We start from the raw sequence: 25,140 nt of genomic DNA, 5'->3' as shown, positions 1-25,140 counted from the left end.
GTAAGTCAGTCGTTGTCAAAAAGTCAATAAGAGAGTCCGGATGAAAGGTGGGTCCATCAGCGAGAAGGGAAGGTAAAGAGAGAGCAGCGGGGCGAAGACGACGACAGAGGTAAATTCTGCGTGCTCGTTGATAAAGTGGGCAGTCCAACAGAATGTGGCTGACTGATAATGGAGCTTGGCAATTCTCACAGAGAGGAGCAAGACGCCTCTCCATGAGATATCCATGAGTAAGACGAGTATGGCCAATGCGAAGACGGGAGAGAGTAGTCTCCCAACCTCGACACTGGTGATAAGAAGACGGCCAGTAACCTATACTCGGTTTAATAGACTGAAGTTTGTTGCCGAGCATAGTAGACCAACGTTGTTGCCAACGGGTGTGAAGGTGGGAAGATATTACAGCAAAATAGTCCGTACATGGAATACCTCTGTAAGAAACTGGTAGGTCATGTACTGCTGACCGCGCAGCAGTGTCTGCCTGTTCATTGCCATGTACGTCAACATGACCAGGGACCCAACAAAAAACAATATCTTTATGCTTAGTAAAGATGCGGCGTAGCCAAAGTTGGATACGGAGGACTAAGGGGTGAGGTGTATCAAATTTTTGTATAGCCTGTAAAGCACTAAGGGAGTCTGAGACAACCACAAATGATGACACAGGCATAGATGCAATACGGATAAGTGCTGTAAGGATGGCATATAATTCAGCAGTAAAAATACTAGCTGAAGATAGTAAATGCCCTTGTACGACGCTGTCCGGAAACACTGCTGCGAATCCTACGCCGTCAGAAGACTTAGAGCCATCTGTGTACACAGCAATGGCATGAGAATGAGAGTGAAAGTGGTCAAGAAAAAGAGAGCGGGAAGCGACCGTAGACAGTTGGGCTTTCGAGCAAGGGAGGGAGAAAGAACAGACTCGAACAGCTGGGACCTCCCAGGGGGGTAGGGAAAAGTGAGATGCTACATGTACATAGAAAGGTGGTAGTTGAAGAGAAGACAAGAGCGAATGAAGGCGAAGAGAGAAGGGACGGAGTAAGCAGGGGCGGCGAACAAATAAAGAATGTCTACTAATATCAGTGACCATTCTATAAATGGAAGGATTGCGGAGATCATGAGAGCGTACATAGTAGCGCAGGCAATGGGCATCACGGCGATCGGATAAGGATGGAACGTTCGCTTCTGCATATAGGCTTTCGACAGGGGAAGAGCGAAAAGCACCAAGGCATAAACGTAATCCTTGGTGATGAATGGGGTTAAGGCTAGAGAGAGTAGCAGGAGATGCCGCTGAATAGATCTGGTCACCATAATCAAGTTTCGATAAAATAAGGGTGGAATGTAGGTGAAGGAGGGTTCGACGATCAGCTCCCCACGAAAGATGAGCAAGGGTTTTAAGAAGGTTCAGCCGGCTGTGACAAGTTGCCTTCAGAGAGGTAATGTGAGGTTTCCAGGATAACCTACGATCAAAGAGGAGGCCCAGAAACTTGACTGTATCACGTTCAGGGATACGTGAGCCATAGAGGTACAAAGGATGATCAGAGATGACAGAGCGTCTAGTGAAAGTGATTTGGTGGGTTTTAGTGCTGGAAAATTTAAACCCATGTGTGGTGGCCCAATTGGAAACACGGTCGACTGCATGCTGGAGAGAAACTGTAAGGAGGTGACAGTCAGCGCCTGCACAGGCAATAGCAAAGTCATCAACATAGAGTGATGACCAAATATTTGATGGAAGACTAGAGGCCAAATCATTAATAGCAAGGAGAAAAAGTGTTGTGCTCAGAACACATCCCTGGGGGACACCTTCAGCTTGGACAAAGTCCGGGGAGAGCACATTATTAACCCGAACACGGAAATGCCTGTCAGTTAAAAAGTTCTTAAGGAAGGATGGTAGATTGCCTCGAAGGCCTAAGGAGTGGGCTTGGGCTAAAATATTATACCTCCAAGTTGTGTCATATGCCTTCTCAAGGTCAAAAAATATGGCAATAACTGAGTGGTTATTCGCAAAGGCATTACGAACATACGTATCCAAGCGCAGTAAGGGGTCTATGGTAGAACGTCCCTTACGAAAGCCATATTGACGAGTGGAGAGACTGTTGTGTGTCTCTAAATACCACACTAAACGTCTATTTACTAGACGTTCCATTACTTTGCAAACTGCACTGGTAAGAGCAATGGGACGATAGTGGGAGGTTTCATGTCCCGTAGTGCCTGGTTTGCGGAAAGGGAGAACAATGGCGGATTTCCACAGCTGTGGAAGAACTCCTTGTGACCAAATAAGATTGTAAAGGTGTAATAGGACTGCAAGGGCTGACTGATGTAAATGTTGTAGCATACGAATATGAATGTCGTCGGGCCCAGCTGCCGATGATCGACAAGCTGAGAGTGTTGCCTCCAGTTCTTGAAGTGTAAAAGGCACATTATACTGTTCTTCTCTGAGAGAAGAAAAGTCCAAGGGTGCTAACTCTCTGGCAGACTTTGAGGAAAGAAATGAGGGGCATAGATGGAGTCCCTGAGAAATACGGACCAGATGATTGCCAATTTCATTGGCAACATCTAGTGGGTTTGCTATATCAACACCGGCAACCCGCAGAACAGGAGCCGGGTCAGGAGAATATTTACCACTCAGTTTTCGTACTTTTTTCCAGACTGCACTCATAGAGGAAGCAGAGGTGATGGTGGAGACATAATCTCGCCAGCAAGTGCGTTTAGCGTCACGGATGACACGGCGAGCGATCGCACGCTTCTGTTTAAAATCAAGGAGTCGCTCTGTGGTTCTATTGTACCGGTACCTGCCCCATGCAGCGCGTTTCAAACGTACTGCACGAGCACAAGCAGGAGACCACCAAGGCACGCATTTCTGAGAATGCCTGCCCGAAGTTTGGGGTATAGAATGAGAAGCTGCGGTGAAAACGGAGGACGAGAAGAGGTGTAAAAGCTCATCGATGGAGGACGAAGAAGGAACCTCTTTAAAAACAGTCAGGTGTGAGTAAAGGTTCCAATTTGCCCGATTAAATTGAAAGCGTGGGGTGCGAAGAGGTGGCGAATATGAAGGGGAAGTAAGAATGATTGGGAAATGATCACTGTCATGTAAGTCCGGGAGAACAGACCAAGTAAAGTCTAATGCGGCGGAGGAAGAGCAAACTGAGAGATCGATGCAAGAGAGAGTATGAGTCCGAGGATCAAAATGGGTGTGAGTACCTGTATTTAAAACATGGAGGGGGTGGGTGGCAAGAAAAGCCTCTAACTGAATTCCACGGGAATCACAGTGAGACCCTCCCCAGAGGAAATGGTGGGCATTAAAATCACCAAGTAACAGAATCGGTGGCGGTAATGACGAAACAAGGAAGGCAAAATCCGGAATAGATAATGCCCGAGAAGGAGAGAGATATAAAGAACAGAGCGTATACCACCTATGTAAGTGGATACGGGCTGCTGTGTAATGCAGCGAAGTATGAACAAATAGCTGATGGTACGGAATATCAGTGCGGAGAAGAAGGGCACTTTCATTAAAGGTCCCATCAGGAAAAGGATCTGAAGAATACAATAAATTATAGCCTGAGATGTGAGAAATAACAGCAGAGTGTAATTTTGGTTCCTGTAAGCAAACACCAACAGGGGCAAACTGGGAGAGTAACATCTGAAGCTCACCCCGATTACCCCTGAGGCCGCGTATATTCCACTGTAAAAAGGCCATGATTGGCAATGATAAAGATACTTGAAATCCGCAGGTAAGGGTTCCTACGGACTAGAAGGGTTAGAAAAGTCCACATGCGGAGGCAGTGGAAAATGTTCAAGCAGCGAAGGAACGGTGCGCTGTGAAGAAAGGAGTTGCGCAGATGGAGCAGAGGAGAGAGGAAGAGCGGAAGGTGGATCAGTGTCCATTGATGGTTTGGTCTCTGCAATATATTCAGAGATTGCTTCAAGTGTTTCGGAATTCAGAGATGTCGTATGGGAGACAATATTGGGAATGGTAGGGGGAGGATGAGTAAAGATTGGAACTGTATTGGACTGTACCAAGGTAGGGGGGGGCGAAAGGGTGGAGGGAACTGGAGAAGCGTGGCAGGGGACAGAAGAGACAGGAACCTGGGAGGTGGCAGAAGAGGTAGAAACTTGGGAGGGAACAGGGGAGGAAGGTACATTACGAGGAGGAGGGTGAACCTCTGCACTTGTAACTGAGCCAGTGAGAGGGGAAGAACTAGGGACAGAGACAGGGAGGGTAAAATGAGGAGGTGGAAGATGGGTAGGAGGTGTTACCGGACCTTTTTTTGACTTTTGAGAAGTAGAGGGACGATTGGGAAGAGGTGTCGTACGAGGTCTCGTCGATACTGAGGCTTGTAAGAGAGAACTCGAAGAAGCGAGATTAGACTGAGGCGTTGAAGTAGGGACGTCTGAGCCGAGGACAGCAAAAGGATTAGATACAGGAGTGATTATGGGAGAGGTAACCACAGAGGTGGGTGTAGAAGATGGGATACCAGAAGTGGGGGGACGTTTTGAAACACGGGAATAAGAAACACGTGGGAGTCTCCCTTGGAGGCGGAGATGAGAAACTGCCATGGCATAAGGGAGACCTTCTGTCTCTTTGAGGTAACGGATTTCCCGCTCGTTTAAATAGACCTGACAACGGCGAGAGTACGAAGGGTGAGCCTCATGACAGTTAAGGCAAGAGGGAGATCGATTGCAAGACGTATTAGAATGGTCATCGGCACCACAGACTGGGCATTCGGCGATAGATCTGCAATATTTCGCTGGATGGCCAAATCGCCAGCAATTTCTACACTGTTGTGGTGTAGGGATCACCTTTCGAACTTGTAACCGATGTCCTGCTATATAAACGGAGGATGGGAGTTCTCGGCTGTCAAAAGTTAAACGAGCCACATTGCTAGGGTATCGTCTCCGCCCACGGGCAGGAAGAACGTAAGTGTCTACCTTGAGGATTGGGAGATCTTGGAGTTCCAGCTGTTCTAGAATGTCGGTGCCACATGTCTGGAAATTTTGTTGAACTATGGTATGGGGCAGAATAACGGTACCACTACAAGAATTGAGGGAATGATGTTTTTCAAGGGTGACAGGAACAGTATCTATATGGGTAAGACGAGAGAGCTCACGAGCCTGGGTAGCATTCTGTACGGTAATGATGCGCGTACCGCTCTTAAGAGCATGAAAAGAAATATCTTTACCAACATGGCGTAGGAGTGCCTTGCCAATACTATGGTCAGAAAGATAGGCAGTAGAGGAAGTTGGTCGTAAAGTGAAGAATTTAGTCCACTGTTCAGTCTGAAACTGAGCGTGGAAAGGTAGTGAAGGACGTGTCGATCGTTTCTGAGAAGAACGAGAAGGTGAAGGTGGAGAAGTATCATCAGCAGGTAATTGTCGTTGACGTTTAGGCGTGGGACCAGAGTTGGTCCGACGTGGAACGGGTCGGCGATTTGAAAATTGCCGCACCGTAGAGGGAGAGGCCGGAAGCATAGTCAGAGGAGAGCGAAGGTCTGATAAATCGAAGGAGTCAGTCGAGGCCTCAGTACCTGAAGCGGGTGAGGAAACAGCACCGGCAATAGGTACAGAGGCATGAGGAATGTCTGAAGAGTGGTCCAAAGACGAGGCGGGGTCAGAACGGGGTGCGGTATCAAGAAGGGGCCCGGGGGTACCAGGTTCATGGACTAGGGCTGCCATGGTTAGGTTACTTCTTTCTTTTTGTTTTTAAGAAAAAAAAAGAAAGAAGAAAAGAAAATAAAAATAAAAAAAAGAAAAAAAAAGGGGGGACCGGGGAGGGATAGTTCCTAGGAGGGATGAAAGGGCCAGAAATCTCCCTCCGCGCCCAAGAGGACTCGACACCGCTAGTAGCGCAGATGCAGCATGGAACCCGTGCCATACCCTACCCTTCATGCCAGTAAACCAGCAATCTGGGATAGCAACCTCACATCTGCCGAGCTACCTCGGTGGACAAAAGAGAGGGCGGCCGGATATCCGCCACAAAGCATACCTCCTTCAGCCACCACCCCCGGAATCCGAAAGGTGGCTTCCAGAGCTACACCCGTCGCCCAAAAGACACCCAAAGCTACTCCGGGATACCGGAGAGGGATCGGGACATCCCTAGGCAATCCAGATTCCACGGCAAACTACGCCACCGCCAAGAAACCTCAACGGAATGGGATGGACCCCGGTGTCCTTTCTCCTACCTAGGAACTAGCGCGCCTGTGGGAGAAATCCCAAAGGACAAAAAGAGGAAGGGCAAAAGGGAGGAGTGGGGAGGAGGAGGAGGAAAGGAAAAAGGGGAGGATGGGGAGGATGGGATAGGGGAGGGGAGATTGGGGGGTAATTAGGTTCGGTCTGAGGAAGAAGACCGATAGGTCTAATTCCTCAGACCAAGAGCCTCTTCACCACGCCAAGGAGCCCCCCTTGAAGAGGGTTATGCTGTTAATATTTCATTCATCATTTCCCATTGTATTGTTTATGTACTATATGTATATTTCATGTAAAAAAATTTTTTGTTTTAATACTTCTGGGTGTCAGGAACGGATTAACTGTGTTTACATTATTTCTTATGGGGAAAATTGATTCGCAAATCGTAAATTTTGTTTATAGTAGCTCCTCCAGGAACGGATTAATTAAGAAAAACGAGGGACCACTGTACTAGTACGCCTAAATTCTAGCGCCCTCAAATCCAGTGAGAGAAAGCTGGTAGGCCTACATATGAAAGAATGGGTCTATGTGGTCAGTGTGCGCAGTATAAAAAAAAATCCTGCAGCAAACAGTGCGTAACGAGGAAAAAAACTTTGACAGTGTTTTTGTTTTTGGTATTTTCGTATGGTATTTATGATGGTATTTTAGTTTTCCTGGTCTCATTTTATAGAATGGAAGACATATTACAGAAATTGAGATGATTTTGATTGGTTTTACAATGAAACGTACCTTGAAATTGAGCTCAAAGTAGCAGAAATCTTCAATTTTTGCCAAAGTTCAAAAGTAAACAAATCATCCTGCGCGTCCAATACACGTCAACTGGTGAGGCTAATATTCTTCCACAAGTGTGCTGATATTATTTATACCATTTCTACACTAATGCAGTAGTCTGCATAACAGTAAATCTTCTATTTTTTGTGAGAAAAAAATTCAAAGTGGAAAGCAAAAGAATGTAAGAGGGGCATGGGGACATGACTAATGAACAGAGGAAATGTTTAGTGCCAGGAATGTCTTTCTTGTTTATTCTGGACCCTATTTGGAAATTGGCATCTTTTGAAATTTGTGTGAAATTGGCAAAATTGCTAAATTCTGACCACTTTATTGGATAGTTGAAATCGGTAAATGGGTGGTTTCTTGAACTCATTCGATAGAAAAAATGGAGTTCTAGCGAAATAGTTATGATTTTTGTCAACTAGTACACTGGAATTGGCCGAAAATAGGGCTCAAAGTGGGCGAAATCGCCGATGCGTAAACATCATCAATACCGCTAATTTTGCGAGAGCATAATTCCGTAAGTTTTCCATCAAATTTATACTTTTGGTGTCATTATGATCGGGAAAATATTCTCTATCTTTTCATAAGAAAAAAATAATTTTTTTTTTTTGAAAATTTGTCGACCCTGAGAACAAGTCTGGGAGAGGGTCTGTTGACCCTGAAAGGGTTAAACACTGTACTTGTCATTACTTGTAGTTACAAGAGCAGAGCTATGGCCATGGTGTCCCATCTTCATCACTCAATTTTGTCATTACTGACATAATTCATGTGTATAAGTTACACACTGCTGGAGAAAATAATGAAATTCACAAATAACTTTGCAAATTATAAGCACCATTCTCTACTGTTCAAATTTCTATAATACTAGAAACACTTTTTTAAAAAATTAGCTAAAAAGAGATATCCTGCAATGCAGTCACTCATATTCACCAGTTAAACACTTTTTTATTTCCTCCAAATCTTTCAATTTTTCACTGTATCTCCATGATGTATACAATTATTTTCCCGACACCATATAGTCCAATCACAGAATGAAATTAACATTCATCCTTTCAAAGCTAATGAAAAGCAAGAATTATTATTATAACAAAATGAAGCGCTGAACCTGGAAGGGTCAGCATGACTTGAAAAAATTTTGTAAAAAGATTTATACATGTAGGTAGTAGGTTGGTAGACAGCAACCGCCCAGGGAGGTACTACCGTCCTGCCAAGTGAGTGTAAAATGGAAGCCTGTAATTGTTTTACATGATGGTAGGATTGCTGGTGTGTTATTTGTCTCATAAACATGCAAGATTTCAGGTACGTCTTGCTACTTCTACTTACACTTAGGTCACACTACATATACATGTACAAGCATATATATACACATCCCTCTGTGTTTTCTTGTATTTTCTTACTAGTTCTTGTTCTGGTTTATTTCCCCTTATCTCAATGGGGAAGTGGAATATTGTTCTTCCTCTGTAAGCCATGCGTGTTGTAAGAGGCGACTAACCCTTCTCCTGTATATATTACTAAATTTAAAAGGAGAGAAACTTTCGTTTTTCCTTTTTGGCCACCTTGCCTCGGTGGGATACAACCGGTGTGTTGAAAGAAGAAAGATGATGATTTATACATATATAATAATGCATGGTAAACCAGACAAATTGCAAACAATTCATCCTTTTCTATACATTCTATTTCTAAGGACAGCCCAGCACTTGTATCACCAATGAATAAATGCACTTTATATACTATTAAGATCTACTCTGTAAAGAATGCTTCTTCATGGACTAGCAAAGATTAAAGTATTCAGATTTTCTCTTGAGCAAAAACAGCATAAGGAACTCAAAAGACCTACTGAAAAAATTAAGAAAAAATAGTCCTTAATAATGCACAAAATGTGATTTCTAAGAGTAATACTTCAAAGAGTGTTGAATCTATATTACCACCTAGTCATAGTTTATTACTATCCTCGAACATCTTAATTCTCTACCTCATTTAAAACAGAAGAAACTTATATACACAAGACATTTAAGAAACTTAATCTATTTTAGCTTGATACATAAACTTTCTAGCTAAATTATTGCATATAACTTCTAAATGATAATGAACTGCAGTATGTAAGAGTTCAAGTTATTACAGCAAGAACATATCAAGAATCCTAACAGGTATACTGCAAATATATTATATTCAATAAATTTGAAGTGAAAGAAAATGTAAGTACAGTAATTGTAGTAACATCTATCAGTGGATTGTACACAATCAAAGTAGCCTCTGTTTTCCCAATACCTCATACATATCAAACATACTCTTAAGTTACTAAATTATCATTACATATTGTGCAGTAATAAAAACAAGTTCTTGTTACACTAATACTTATGGTCTTGTTTGAGCCTTAGCTCATGATTTATGAAAAACATAGGTGATGATAATGAACAAATTAAAAACAAAGATGTTATAAAAATATAAACGTAACAAAAAGTTTTTGTTCATGTGTACTGTAAATTCTATTTTCATTCATGTCTGAAACATGTACAGAATAGGAATTGCAACGGACAGTATTCGACTTTATGTTTTATGTAAACGTCATTTTCATCTAGGACTGAAAGATGTCTGTTACCGTATTACCAATACTTTTAGTATTGGTATATCAACAAAAATCACATGATCATGCATTCACAAACAATCAGTTTGATTTGATTGTCTGAATAATTAACTGAAGGTACAAGAATTACATGTAACTGTACCAACTAGAATAGCAGAGATAGTCAAAGCAAGCAGCATCAAACACAAACTTCCAGCCTTAATGGCTCATGTAAATATTTCTTATGTACAGCAAAATGTTTGAGGGTTAATACCACTCTGTGCTGTACAAGTGCCTTAAAACTGAAATACTGTACAGTATTTTACTTATAGACAACACTGATGAATGCTTTTGCTGTATTAGTTGCTTAAATTTAAATTATAATGAGTCATAAAGAGTGAAATAGGAATGGAAGGTTTTCTAAGTACCAGGTACTCATCTTATACTAGTACTGTACTAGCTACATAGCAGATAATATTGGTAGGGAAATCCTCACTGCCTTCAGGTAAAAATCTTTGTAAATACCAACAAATAATACTCTAGCCTCATAGTTACTAATAAAAATAGGTTGGCTTATTAAGAAAAAATATTTTGGTCTTGAATAGGAAAGAATAAACTATAAAGCACCAAATGATAATGGACATACATGTAATGAATTATACTGACACAAAAGTTAGCATCTTGAAATAATTTAAAACTGTACATAATAAAACATTAGTGGAATGCACTATGCTACATACATCCAGTACTATAAACAGTTGAATACAAGGAGGTTATATTTCACAATTCAGTCTCCTTGCTTTGACACATCAAATACATAAAAACTATGTATACATATAATAAGTTATCAATGAGAAGCCCTTAACTATAATATATTTAAACATATCACTGTAATAATTGCAATTTTTGTACATAGCTCCTCTTGGGGTCCCTATTTAATGTCTTTTTAAAGACAGTTTTCTATACAACATTTTTATTCCTTGTTATTTTATAACTTGCAGATGTCAAGGGCTTTAATACCTGTATCATATTTATGACTCTAGCACCATGCAACAATACATAACACTTATGAAACTTAATATTCGTTACCTTTATTTGCAAAATGTTTTCTTCAGATATCATATGTATAAAAAAATTATTGGAATATTGGTTTGATATTTTATATTTAAAGTAATGTTTCTTTACTTTATACAATATTAAAAAATTTAAATGAAGGCCATTTTTTTTGAAGAAAAAAAAAATTGACTAGTGGGAATATTTGATTACCTAATGTATGATTTTTTACATAATATAATTGAGCATGAGGAAGAATTTTAATTCTATATGAACAGTTTTATCTATGGGAGGAAAAGGTAACTGACTGCAATTTGCAATCAGTGCCTCTATGGTACCTATACAAAGAAGGTTCAGATTTATACTAAAGCATGATATACTGCCACCTGAGGACCTGGCAGTGATTGAAAACTTACATGACAATATTCTTGGTCAAATATAAGATTTTACATAGCAACCAGACAATGTATTGGTACTTAAGTGGCTATCAAAGAAAATTCAATCAAGACAACTATTGAACTGCACAATAGGATTTGTAGGTAGTGTCCCACTAATAACAATATTTTCTTTAGCATGTCACAAAAGAACCTGTAAGGATAGGATGCTCTATACACCAAGGGCTCGAGTAAGGGGCGTGAGGTGAAGGCGCAACACTTGGGCATAGGTTAATGGGCGGTACACCTGCTCAGCAACCTCTTGAGCATGTTGGTGCCAACACATATCTGTTAAAGATAATAATACAAATTTATTAAGTGATTAAAGACATTCAGCCTTATTACATAAAAATTGGTTCACTCTACCGAATTATTTGAATACAGTACAGTAAGTACAAATACAGTGGAACCTCAAAAATCGAACTGCTCCCAACACAACCAATTATGTAAGTGTATTTTTGTAAGTGCTTTTATAAGTGTATTTTTGAGGGTCTGAAATGGACTAACCTAATTTACATTATTCCTCATGGGAATAAATTCATTCGGTAAAGGCACTCAAACAGCCTTCTGGAACAAAGAAAGTTCGATATTTGAGGTTCCACTGTACATAGTTTTTTCAAGGTATGGTACATAATACTGCAGCAAAGAAAACATACAAACTAACAATTACAGTACTTTATGATTTTCATGTGTACTCCGAGGCTCCATTAAATTTCCTAAGAAACCATAACATGCAGAACTCTGTCCTCCTTGTATAATTCACAAGTATAAGAGTATGACATAGTTTAGCATCAACTACTGTTCATGGTATAACTTTAAAAAATAATGTACACAGTAAATATTTTTCCATTTTGTAAAACGTGGAAGACACAATTACTATTCGTTGATCTGGTGTCTGCAAAGTGAAAAGGCTACTGATGCTTTACTTTACAAAATAATTACTTTTAGTACTCTCACTCGTACCTAACTATGCCAAAGAAATCCTTAACCTCTTTGCACACTAAAGTGCCCTTCTTTCTATTCAACAAAGTTTACAAATTATAATCATAGGCAGTGTTCAATCCACTGGGTCACATAGCATCTGGGGTATATGGGGTAATCAGACCATCTGAGGAAGGAGAGGGTAGTTCCAGTTAGTTGAGGTCAAGGTTAGTTTTACTAGCCTTGACCTCTCATGAACTGAGGTTAATGTGCTATAAGTAAAATAATAAACTCAGGTAGTAGGTTGGTAGACAGCAACCACCCAGGGAAGTACTACCGTCCTGCCAGATGACTGTGAAACAGAAACCTGTAACTGTTTTGCATGATGGTAGGATTGCTGTTTTCTTTTTCTGTCTCATAAACACGCTAGATAACAGGGATATCTTGCTACTCCTACTTACACTTAAGTCACACTTCACAGACATGCACATGCATATATATATACATACATCTAGGTTTTTCTCCTTTTTCTAAATAGCTCTTGTTCTTCTTTATTTCTTCTATTGTCCATGGGGAAGTGGAAAAGAATCTTTCCTCCGTAAGCCATGTGTGTCGTATGAGGCGACTAAAATGCCGGGAGCAATGGGCTAGTAACCCCTTCTCCTGTAGACATTTACTAAAAAAGAGAAGAAGAAAAACTTTATAAAACTGGGATGCTTAAATGTGGGTGGATGTAGTGCGGATGACAAGAAACAGATGATTGCTGATGTTATGAATGAAAAGAAGTTGGATGTCCTGGCCCTAAGCGAAACAAAGCTGAAGGGGGTAGGGGAGTTTCAGTGGGGGGAAATAAATGGGATTAAATCTGGAGTATCTGAGAGAGTTAGAGCAAAGGAAGGGGTAGCAGTAATGTTGAATGATCAGTTATGGAAGGAGAAAAGAGAATATGAATGTGTAAATTCAAGAATTATGTGGATTAAAGTAAAGGTTGGATGCGAGAAGTGGGTCATAATAAGCGTGTATGGACCTGGAGAAGAGAGGAATGCAGAGGAGAGAGAGAGATTTTGGGAGATGTTAAGTGAATGTATAGGAGCCTTTGAACCAAGTGAGAGAGTAATTGTGGTAGGGGACCTGAATGCTAAAGCAGGAGAAACTTTTAGAGAGGGTGTGGTAGGTAAGTTTGGGGTGCCAGGTGTAAATGATAATGGGAGCCCTTTGATTGAACTTTGTATAGAAAGGGGTTTAGTTATAGGTAATACATATTTTAAGAAAAAGAGGATAAATAAGTATACAAGATATGATGTAGGGCAAAATGACAGTAGTTTGTTGGATTATGTATTGGTAGATAAAAGACTGTTGAGCAGACTTCAGGATGTACATGTTTATAGAGGGGCCACAGATATATCAGATCACTTTCTAGTTGTAGCTACACTGAGAGTAAAAGGTAGATGGGATACAAGGAGAATAGAAGTATCAGGGAAGAGAGAGGTGAAGGTTTATAAACTAAAAGAGGAGGCAGTTAGGGTAAGATATAAACAGCTATTGGAGGATAGATGGGCTAATGAGAGCATAGGCAATGGGGTCGAAGAGGTATGGGGTAGTTTTAAAAATGTAGTGTTAGAGTGTTCAGCAGAAGTTTGTGGTTACAAGAAAGTGGGTGCGGGAGGGAAGAGGAGCGATTGGTGGAATGATGATGTAAAGAGAGTAGTAAAGGAGAAAAAGTTAGCATATGAGAAGTTTTTACAAAGTAGAAGTGATGCAAGGAGGGAAGAGTATATGGAGAAAAAGAGAGAGGTTAAGAGAGTGGTGAAGCAATGTAAAAAGAGAGCAAATGAGAGAGTGGGTGAGATGTTATCAACAAATTTCGTTGAAAATAAGAAAAAGTTTTGGAGTGAGATTAACAAGTTAAGAAAGCCTAGAGGACAAATGGATTTGTCAGTTAAAAATAGGAGAGGAGAGTTATTAAATGGAGAGTTAGAGGTATTGGGAAGATGGAGGGAATATTTTGAGGAATTGTTAAATGTTGATGAAGATAGGGAAGCTGTGATTTCGTGTATAGGACAAGGAGGAATAACATCTTGTAGGAGTGAGGAAGAGCCAGTTGTGAGTGTGGGGGAAGTTCGTGAGGCAGTAGGTAAAATGAAAGGGGGTAAGGCAGCCAGGATTGATGGGATAAAGATAGAAATGTTAAAAGCAGGTGGGGATATAGTTTTGGAGTGGTTGGTGCAATTATTTAATAAATGTATGGAAGAGGGTAAGGTACCTAGGGATTGGCAGAGAGCATGCATAGATCTTTGTATAAAGGCAAATGGGATAAAAGAGAGTGCAAAAATTATAGGGGGATAAGTCTGCTGAGTATACCTGGTAAAGTGTATGGTAGAGTTATTATTGAAAGAATTAAGAGTAAGACGGAGAATAGGATAGCAGATGAACAAGGAGGCTTTAGGAAAGGTAGGGGGTGTGTGGACCAGGTGTTTACAGTGAAACATATAAGTGAACAGTATTTAGATAAGGCTAAAGAGGTCTTTGTGGCATTTATGGATTTGGAAAAGGCGTATGACAGGGTGGATAGGGGGGCAATGTGGCAGATGCTGCAAGTGTATGGTGTAGGAGGTAGGTTACTGAAAGCAGTGAAGAGTTTTTACGAGGATAGTGAGGCTCAAGTTAGAGTATGTAGGAAAGAGGGAAATTTTTTCCCAGTAAAAGTAGGCCTTAGACAAGGATGTGTGATGTCACCGTGGTTGTTTAATATATTTATAGATGGGGTTGTAAGAGAAGTAAATGCGAGGGTCTTGGCAAGAGGCGTGGAGTTAAAAGATAAAGAATCACACACAAAGTGGGAGTTGTCACAGCTGCTCTTTGCTGATGACACTGCTCTTGGGAGATTCTGAAGAGAAGTTGCAGAGATTGGTGGATGAATTTGGTAGGGTGTGCAAAAGAAGAAAATTAAAGGTGAATACAGGAAAGAGTAAGGTTATGAGGATAACAAAAAGATTAGGTGATGAAAGATTGAATATCAGATTGGAGGGAGAGAGTATGGAGGAGGTGAATGTATTCAGATATTTGGGAGTGGACGTGTCAGCGGATGGGTCTATGAAAGATGAGGTGAATCATAGAATTGATGAGGGGAAAAGAGTGAGTGGTGCACTTAGGAGTCTGTGGAGACAAAGAACTTTGTCCTTGGAGGCAAAGAGGGGAATGTATGAGAGTATAGTTTTACCAACGCTCTTATATGGGTGTGAAGCATGGGTGATGAATGTTGCAGCGAGGAGAAGGCTGGAGGCAGTGGAGATGTCATGTCTGAGGGCAATGTGTGATGTGAATATAATGCAGAGAATTCGTAGTTTGGAAGTTAGGAGGAGGTACGGGATTACCAAAACTGTTGTCCAGAGGGCTGAGGAAGGGTTGTTGAGGTGGTTCGGACATGTAGAGAGAATGGAGCGAAACAGAATGACTTCAAGAGTGTATCAGTCTGTAGTGGAAGGAAGGCGGGGTAGGGGTCGGCCTAGGAAAGGTTGGAGAGAGGGGGTAAAGGAGGTTTTGTGTGCGAGGGGCTTGGACTTCCAGCAGGCATGCGTGAGTGTGTTTGATAGGAGTGAATGGAGACAAATGGTTTTTAATACTTGACGTGCTGTTGGAGTGTGAGCAAAGTAACATTTATGAAGGGGTTCAGGGAAACCGGTAGGCCGGACTTGAGTCCTGGAGATGGGAAGTACAGTGCCTGCACTCTGAAGGAGGGGTGTTAATGTTGCAGTTTAAAAACTGTAGTGTAAAGCACCCTTCTGGCAAGACAGTGATGGAGTGAATGATGGTGAAAGTTTTTCTTTTTCGGGCCACCCTGCCTTGGTGGGAATCGGCCAGTGTGATAATAAATAAAAATAAACTTTTGCATAAACACAAAAGCAAAGCTACACTTACCTTCTTTCTTAACAACTAGATGTCGAATGTCAGGAAACTCTGGACTTGTGGGGGAGAAAACAGGTGATTTGAGGAGTCCTGCTGGTTCAATAAGTGGTCCTTCCCAGTCTTGGTTGTGATCTTCATATTCCATATCAATCTCTTCCTCCTCCTCCTCTTCCTCATCACAAGGTTCTTCAAATATCTTCTTGGTAGCAATCAATGAAATTTTACAGGGAATTTTGAGTGTTTGTTTAAGAGAACTCCTCACTGTTGCCTTGGCTTTAAATGTTGGCTTAATTTTCTTCTTTTTCTTTGAGCTACAGTTCTTTTTGCAATTGGGAGTTTTGATTAATGTCAGCTGGGATGACTGAAGAGATTCATCTTTCAATGGAACAGGTGAGGAGTAAAGATGACGAATATCAATATATGTTTCATCCAATTCCTCTTGACTATCTGGGGGACCCTTGACAGTTATCGCTGTTGCACCTCGAGTCTGAACAAAATGAAATATAGTACGAAAATTAAAAGGCAAGTCACTTGTTAACAAAAAAAATTATTTTATATTAAAAGAGAATTCATGCTACAGCACCACTTTATGAAGTTATATTTTCTTGAAGCAAATGAAAGGGTGGGTAAGATGTTATCAACAAATTTTGTTGAAAATAAGAAAAAGTTTTGGAATGAGATTAATAAGTTGAGAAAGCCTAGGGAAAGAATGGATTTGTTAGTTAAAAATAGGAGTTATTAAATGGGGAGTCTGAGGTATCGGGAAGATGGTGGGAATATTTTGAGGAACAGTTAAATGTTGAAGATAGGGAAGCTGTGATTTCGTGTATAGGGCAAGGAGGAATAACATCTTATAGGAGTGAGGAAGAACCAGTTGTGAGTATGAAGGAAGTGCATGGGGCAGTGAGCAGAATGAAAGGGGGTAAAGCAGGTGGGATTGATGGGATAAAGACAGAAATGGCAAAAGCAGGTGGGGATATAGTTTTTGGAGTGGTTAGTGCTGTTATTTAATAAATGTATGGAAGAGGGTAAGGTACCTAGGGATTGGCAGAGAGCATGCATAGTTCCATTGTATAAAGACAAAGGGGACAAAAGAGAGTGTAAAAATTATGGGGGAATAAGTCTGTTGAGTATACTTGGTAAAGTGCATGGTAGAGTTATCATTGAAAGAATTATGAGTAAGATGGAGAGCAGGATAGCAGATGAACAAGGAGGCTTTAGGAAGGGTAGGGGGTGTGTAGACCAAGTGTTTGCAGTGAAACATATAGGTGGACAGTATTTAGATAAGGGTAAAGAGGTTTTCGTGGCATTTATGGATTTGGAAAAGGCATATGATAGGGTGGATAGGGTGGCAATGCAGCAGATGTTGCAGATGTATGGAAGAGGAGGTAGGTTATTGAAAGCAGTGAAAAGTTGTTACGAGGATAGTAAGGCTCAGGTTAGATTATGCAGGTGAGAGGGAGATTATTTCCCAGTAAAAATAGGCCTTAGACAGGGATGTGTGATGTCACCATGGATGTTCAATACATTTATAGATGGAGTTGTAAGAGAAGTGAATGCTCGGGTGTTGACAAGAGGTGTGGGGTTAAAAGATAAAGAATCTAACAGAAAGTGGGAGTTTCACAGTTGCTCTTTGCTGATGACACTGTGCTTTTGGGGGATTCTGAAGAGAAGTTGCAGAAGTTGGCTGATGAGTTTGGTAGGATATGTAAAAGAAGGAAATTAAAAGTGAATATAGGTAAGAGTAAGGTGATGAGGATAACAAAAAAATTAGGTAACGGAAGATTGGATATCAGATTGGAGGGAGAGAGTATGGAGGAGGTGAATGTGTTCAGATATTTGGGAGTGGATGTGTCAGCAGATGGGTCTATGAAGAATGAGGTGAATCATAGAATTAATGAGGGAAAAAAAGTGAGTGGTGCACTGAGGAGTCTGTGGAGACAAAGAACTTTATCCATGAAAGCAAAGAGGGGAATGTATGAGAGTATGGTTATACCAACACTCTTGTATGGGTATGAGGCATGGGTTGTGAATGTTGCAACATGAAGGCGGCTGGAGGCAGTGGAGATGTCATGTTTGTGAGCAATGTGTGGTGTGAATATAATGCAGAGAATCCGCAGTTTGGAGATTAGGAAGAGGTGTGGGATTACCAAAACTATTATCCAGAGGGCTGAGGAGGGGTTACTGAGATGGTTTGGACATGTAAAGAGGATAGAACGAAATAGAATGACTTCGAGTGGAGGGAAGGCGAGGTAGGGGTCATCCTAGGGAAGGTTGGAGGGACTTGATTCCTGGACATGGGAAGTACAGTGCAGGCACTCTGAAGGAGGGGTGTTAATGGTACAGTTTTATAGCTGTAGTGTAAGCATACCTCTGGCAAGACAGTGATGGAGTGAGTGATGATGAAAGTTTTTCTTGGTGGGAAATGACTGATGTGTTAATAATAATAATTATAAAAAATTTCTTGATGCTCATACTGTGTGTTGTCAGTGTCATTACAGTTGCCAGCCAGTTTGCTTGTCTGTGGAATCTTTTTCTCCTCATTTTTCCCCCTTTGAGCGGCATCTATATCACTTTCAGTACACGGCATTAAAAACTAGAATATGAATACAGTGGTACCTTGACTTATGAGTGCCCCCAACTTACAAGTTTTCCGAGTTATGAGCTATCGCTTGGTCGATTTTTTGCTCCGGGTTGTGAGCCAAAATCCGAGTTACGTGCGAAAAAACAACCATTTACTGAAAAAAAAAATATTAACTGAAAATGACATTTGGCAAGAACCCCAGCCTAAATATCACAACAAAAGGTGGTTGTGGGACTTGGTACTTATAAAACAGTGTTAGTGTGATGTTCTCACTGGAGGTAATCATGTAATTATCTTTAGTTATTCTACAAAAAAATAAAGTTGCTAAGCTTTTGATATGTGCAAAATATCACAAATCCCAAAATATCTAGAATATTTCCAATATTCCACAAGTAAAAAGTAGAACAATCATTTTTTTATCATTCCTGTCAATATTATTGCATTTACTTCAATAATAAATGATGGGCTTCATGAAATAAGTTAATAACTTACTTCCAAGATATTCATATATCACTGCACTAGTGATCTAGCACAGTTAGCCTCTCAAAAACTCTGTTTTCTATTATCCAGGACCAAAGAACACATTATAGGAATGAGCAGTAATGATTTTATATTCTTGGACTGGTCCTGGACACTTGCCATATTATGGCCAATTTTAGTCATTCTATAGTATATATCATGTTTCTATGTTACTTAGTGTTTATTATGTCATATCAGATCAATTCTGATAGATAAATAAGGCGTAGAGCTGATATTAGTGTTATATTGACGTATTTTCTCCTGCCCCTTGGGTGTTTTTTGGGGGGCTGGAACGGATTAATGACATTTCAATTAATTTCAATGACGAAAATTGATTTGATATACGAGCAAATTGAGTTATGAGCTTGGTCATGGAATGAATTAAACTCCTAAGTCAAGGTACCACTGTATTATATTTTGTACATTCTTTCAAGTCCTTTTAACCCTTCCAGTGGTCATCACATAGTAATACATCACCAAGGCCAGGGCCTCTAATGCAGTCCTACATCATGAGCTCAGCTCACTCAGACAAGCTGTGAGTGGTAAATTTTGACCTAGATATGAGAGAATGGGCTTGCACGGTGAGTGTGCACAGTAAAAAAAAACTGGCCCCATACTGTGCATGATGGGAAAGCAAAACTCTGACCATGTGTTTTTTTTTTTTTTAACCCCTTCAGGGTCCAAGGCCCAAATCTGAAGTGGTGCCCCAGTGTCCAAGAATTTTCAAAAAAAAAATTTATTTTTTCTTATGAAATGGTAGAGAATCTTTTTTTGAAGGTAATAAAACAAAAAGTACGAAATTTGTTGGAAAATTGACGAAATTATGCTCTCACGAATTTTGATGTGTCAGCGATATTTACGAATCGGCGATTTTGCCGACTTTGACTCCCATTTTAGGCCAATTACATTATTCCAGTCAACCAAATTCTTAGCTATTTCACTAGTATTACTTCTATTCTATCGATTGAGCACAAGAAATCGCCAAGTCAACTGTTTCAACTACAAATTAAAGTGATCGGAAATTGTTAATTTGGCCAATTTAACACAAAGTTCTAAATATTCCAATTTCAAAATAGGGTCCAGAATAAACAATGTAGGTATTCCTGGCACTAAACTAACATTTCCTCTGTTCATTAGTTATGTTTCGAGGCTTTACAAATAAATTCCATTTTGATTTTTTATTCACATAATGAATTTTTATTCACACCAAAAAATAGAAGATTTACTGTTATGCAATACTGTAATAATTGTATAAATATCATCACCATATTTGTGAATGTATATTAGACCCACCAGCTGGCGTGTATTAGACTTGTGAGGTCATTTGTTTACTCTTGAATATCGGCAAAAATTTAACATTTCTGCTACTTTGAGCTCAGTTTCAAGCCATTTCCAGTGCTAAAACCAATCAAAATCATCTCTATTTCTGTAATATGTCTTCCATTCTATCAAATGAGACCAAGAAATCGCAAATAGAACTATAAAAAACATACGAAAAAACACTGCAAAGTCGCTGTTTTAATCGAAAAATCATGATTTCATTTTTTTTCTCTCATTATACACAGCGTGCTGTAGGATCTGTTTTATGTGGTGCACACATACCACATAGATGTATTCTCTCATATCTAGGCCCAAATGTACCAGTCACAGTTTATCAGAGTGAGCTGAGCTCATGACGTAGATCTACGGTTTGGACCCTGAACGTAAAGCCGTAGATCTACGGGACGGACCCTCAAAGGGTTAAATAGCAACTTTGAGGTGTGTTCTAGGACAGTTTTTAATTTTTAGTTTTATTGGCTGTTTTTTTGGTATCAAATCAACGAATAGAAGGCATACTACAAAAATAGAGATGATTTTTGTTGGTTTCAGAATCAGAAGTAGTTTGAAATTGGTCTCAAAGTAGCAGATATACAGTGGACCCCCGCATAACGATGGCATCACATAGCGATTATTTCGCATACCGCTTACTTTAATCGCAAAATTTTTGCCGCGCATACCGATTAAAAACCCGCTCACCGATTTTCGTCCGAGACACGTCCAATGTGCGCCCTCAGCCAGCCTCACATGTGCCGCCCGTGCCATTGTTTACCAGCCAGCCTCCGCGCTAACATCCAAGCATACACTCGGAATATTTCGTATTATTACAGTGTTTTCGGTGCTGTTTCTGGAAAATAAGTGACCATGGGCCCCAAGAAAGCTTCTAGTGCCAACCGTACACCAATAAGGGTAAGAATACCCATTGAAATGAAGAAAGAGATCATTGATAAGTATGAAAGTGGAGTGCGTATCGCCGACCTAGTCAAGTTGTACAAGAAACCCCAATCAACCATCGCTACTATTGTGGGCACCAAAAAGACAATCAAGGAAGCTGTTCTTGCCAAAGGTTTAACTGTGTTTTCGAAACAAAGATCGCAAGTGATGGAAGATGTTGAGAGACTCTTATTGGTGTGGATAAATGAAAAACAGCTAGCAGGAGATAGCGTCTCTCAAGCGATCATGTGTGAAAAGGCTAGGAAGTTGCATGACGATTTAATTAAAAAAGTGCCTGCAACTAGTGATGATGTGAGTGAATTTAAGGCCAGCAAAGGTTGGTTTGAGAGATTTAAGAAGCGTAGTGGCATCCATAGTGTGATAAGGCATGGCGAGGCTGCCAGTTCGGACCACAAAGCGGCTGAAAAATATGTGCAGGAATTCAAGGAGTACATAGAAACTGAAGGACTGAAACCTGAACAAGTGTTTAATTGTGATGAAACAGGCCTGTTCTGGAAGAAAATGCCAAGCAGGACCTACATTACTCAGGAGGAAAAGGCACTCCCAGGACATAAGCCTATGAAAGACAGGCTTACTCTTCTCATGTGTGCCAATGCTACTGGTGATTCCAAAGTGAAGCCTTTATTAGTGTATCACTCTGAAACTCCCAGAGCGTTCAGGCAAAAGAATGTCCTCAAGGATAATTTGTGTGTGCTGTGGAGGGCAAACAGTAAGGCATGGGTCACTAGGGAATTTTTCTATAACTGGTTACACCATGCATTTGCCCCCAATGTGAAAGATTACCTAACTGAAAAGAAATTAGAACTTTAGTGCCTCCTGGTGTTAGACAATGCCCCTGGTCATCCTACAGACGTGGCAGAGCGACTTTATGGGGACATGAGCTTCATTAAGGTGAAGTTTTTGCCTCCTAATACCACTCCTCTCCTGCAGCCCATGGACCAGCAGGTTATTTCCAACTTCAAGAAACTGTACACAAAAGCTCTGTTTGAAAGGTGCTTTGTAATGACCTCAGAAACTCAACTGACTCTAAGAGAGTTTTGGAGAGATCACTTTAATATCCTCAATTGTGTAAACCTTATAGGTAAGGCTTGGGAGGAAGTGACTAAGAGGACCTTGAACTCTGCTTGGAAGAAACTGTGGCCAGAATGTGTAGACAAAAGGGATTTTGAAGGGTTTGAGGCTAACCCTGAGAATCCTGTGCCAGTTGAGGAATCCATTGTGGCATTGGGAAAGTCCTTGGGGTTGGAGGTTAGTGGGGAGGATGTGGAAGAGTTGGTGGAGGAGGACAATGAAGAACTAACCACTGATGAGCTGATAGATCAACTTCAAGAGCAAGAGGCCAGACCTGGGGAAACTGGTTCAGAGGAGGGGAGAGAGAAATTGAAGAAGTTGCCTACTACAAAGATAAAGGAAATCTGTGCAAAGTGGCTTGAAGTGCAAACCTTCATGGATGAAAATCACCCTCACACAGCTATTGCAAGCCGTGTTGGCAACCTGTACACTGACAATGTTGTGAAACACTTTAGGGAAGTGATAAAGGAACGAGAGGTACAGGCCACTATGGACAGATATCTTGTGCGAAAGAAGTCCAGTGACTCTGAAGCTGGCCCTAGTGGCATTAAAAGAAGAAGGGAAGTAACCCCAGAAAAGGACTTGCTACCTCAAGTCCTAATGGAAGGGGATTCCCCTTCTAAACAGTAAGAAGATAATGCTCTCCCCTCCTCCCATCCCATCAATCATCACCAGATCTTCAATAAAAGTAAGTGTCATGTAAGTGTGCATGCCTTTTTCAGTTTGTGTGTATTAAAATTAATATTTCATGTGGTAAAAAAAATTTTTTTTTCATACTTTTGGGTGTCTTGCACGGATTAATTTTATTTCCATTATTTCTTATGGGGAAAATTCATTCACATAACGATTATTTCGCATAACAATTACCCCTCTTGCACGGATTAAAATCGTTAACCGGGGGTCCACTGTATTCGATTTCTGCCAATATTCCTGAAGACAGGTAAGGCTCCTCTACACCTGCAGTCTATTTGAGGGGTTTTTAATAGGTCCGATTCAATTATGGAGATGCTGTAAATTATGACCAATCATTCCTCATCATATATTATTATCCAAGAAATAGAGCAAATCTTCTATTTTTGTGTGATTTTGAATTAAAATGGAAAATAAGTGTAATACATGTATAGGAGAGGCCTGGGGACATGATTAATGAACAAAAAAAAATATTTTAATGCCAGGAATGTCTACATTGTTTATTTTGCCATCTATTTTTAAACTGGCATTTTATTTCTTGTAAAATTGGCCAAATTTCTGACTGCTGTGCACTTTATAGTTTAGATGTAATAATTGATTGGGCAATTTCTTGTGCTCAATCAATAGAACAGAAGACATAATAGTGAAATAGCCAAGAATTTTGTCAAACAGAGCAATAAAATTGACTCAAAATGGGACTCAAAGAAGGTGAAATCACTGATGCATGAATTGTGTGCCAGGAGTGCTAGGTTTGTGCCTGCATAATTCCTCCACTTTCATTCTCATACAATTTTTTTTGTTTTTCTTCTACATACCTAGTAGACCTTTTATAACTACCCACCTTGGTAATATTTATTAATAATCTATTTCTTTTTCTCTTGATCAATTCAGCTTTGCAAAACAATTTTTCTCCAGGTTCAGAAATTAATAATGTAAGCCTGGGAAACTGTCTGAATGTGTAATTGTAGTAAAGTATATACGTAATTGTCTACAAAATGAACTTGATTTAGTACAGTATAAAAAAAAATATAAAATATATTAGTCATCCCATTCCAGTTAAATTCTCATCCATAAAAATGAATGATTTTCACATTTTCATAAAAGAGTAAATACATTATTCTTCTACTAAAATACATATGTACAGTACTCTACTGTGTATAAATGCTTATTCTTTCACACTAAAACTACTCTTATATTCTTGTTATTTACCATATCGAAAGCTGCTGGAAAAATGTCTATGTAACACATTCTATGACAAACCTTTTCATAAGCGTAGAGTTTCTTGATATCTACATACACATCATCATCTTGTTTTAGTGACTGTGTAACTTTTCGTTTATTGGGTCTGGAAGGAGGAATGTGCTGGGTGTTCGTTGATGGGGTGTGGAGAGTTTGTGGTTGGTAAAATTCTTCTCCTAAGAGCTCCTGTACCAATTCTCGACCATTGGCAAGTTCACTGTCACTCACCTGTAATATTTTATTAATAGCCATCAGGATTGGTAAAAGCCATTGGTTTTTGGTTTTAGAGCAGGAAGATTGTTTTTTCCACATCTACTAAATCATCATAAATTATGAAGGTTATGGAGGAACACAAAAACAGATCTGGTCTACATGAACTTTGCTAGAACATTTCACATGCAATCATCACAATAGCACTTAATAGTCAGATATTAACTGTACACTGCAGACAGACCATCTAAAGGCAGCAGTGCTAACTTAATTTCTAAAACATCTACCTGTGTGAGAGCCTGGAGCCATAGCATCAAGCCTGGCTCAGGAGTTGAAGCATCCAATTCAAGGGACAGCAGTGCTAGGCTCAAGAGGGACGGTCTCACACTCCCACTACGAGCATAACACACCACTCGCCATAGCAGGTCAGTTAAGTAGCTCAACTGACGTGTAGGTGACCCACTCCTTTAGAAAAATATAATGGTTAATAACTAGCACTTCATTCTGTTAACTTTATTACATTATTTTTCATAGTACAGTACTGTATATTAACTGTGCAATGATTTTCAAGATATTTTTACATATCCATGAGGCCTGGTCTCAGACCAGACTGCTGGGGCATTGACCCAGGTAAACTCCAGGTAGTATTCACTCAACTACTATACAACAGCTGACATGTGCTGTATATGAGTGCATTGTACATGTCCAATGAGTTACCATCATTGTCAGAC

At 40.1% G+C, this 25,140-nt stretch overlaps 1 protein-coding gene across 3 annotated transcripts in view; it reads right to left on the bottom strand.

Annotated features, from left to right (window-relative positions):
* Positions 1-7,278: 7,278 nt before the first annotated feature.
* LOC128701367 (uncharacterized) overlaps positions 7,279-25,140 on the bottom strand; it is a 114,827-nt gene continuing 96,965 nt past the window's right edge. For all 3 annotated transcript variants that reach the window (XM_070100348.1, XM_070100346.1, XM_070100347.1), the window contains exons 5-8: positions 24,697-24,874; positions 24,221-24,427; positions 15,838-16,312; positions 7,279-11,286 (exon numbers count right to left, since the gene is read on the bottom strand). In XM_070100348.1, the coding sequence (XP_069956449.1) occupies positions 11,171-11,286; positions 15,838-16,312; positions 24,221-24,427; positions 24,697-24,874 (976 nt within the window). In that variant the 3' untranslated portion in view covers positions 7,279-11,170. The remainder of the gene's footprint in view (positions 11,287-15,837; positions 16,313-24,220; positions 24,428-24,696; positions 24,875-25,140) is intronic.

The sequence above is a fragment of the Cherax quadricarinatus genome, chromosome 72 (assembly GCF_038502225.1).
Source record: "Cherax quadricarinatus isolate ZL_2023a chromosome 72, ASM3850222v1, whole genome shotgun sequence".
In the NCBI taxonomy this organism is placed as follows: domain Eukaryota; kingdom Metazoa; phylum Arthropoda; class Malacostraca; order Decapoda; family Parastacidae; genus Cherax; species Cherax quadricarinatus.
Note: the sequence above shows the minus strand (reverse complement) of the source record. Positions and strands in the feature narration are given on the sequence as shown.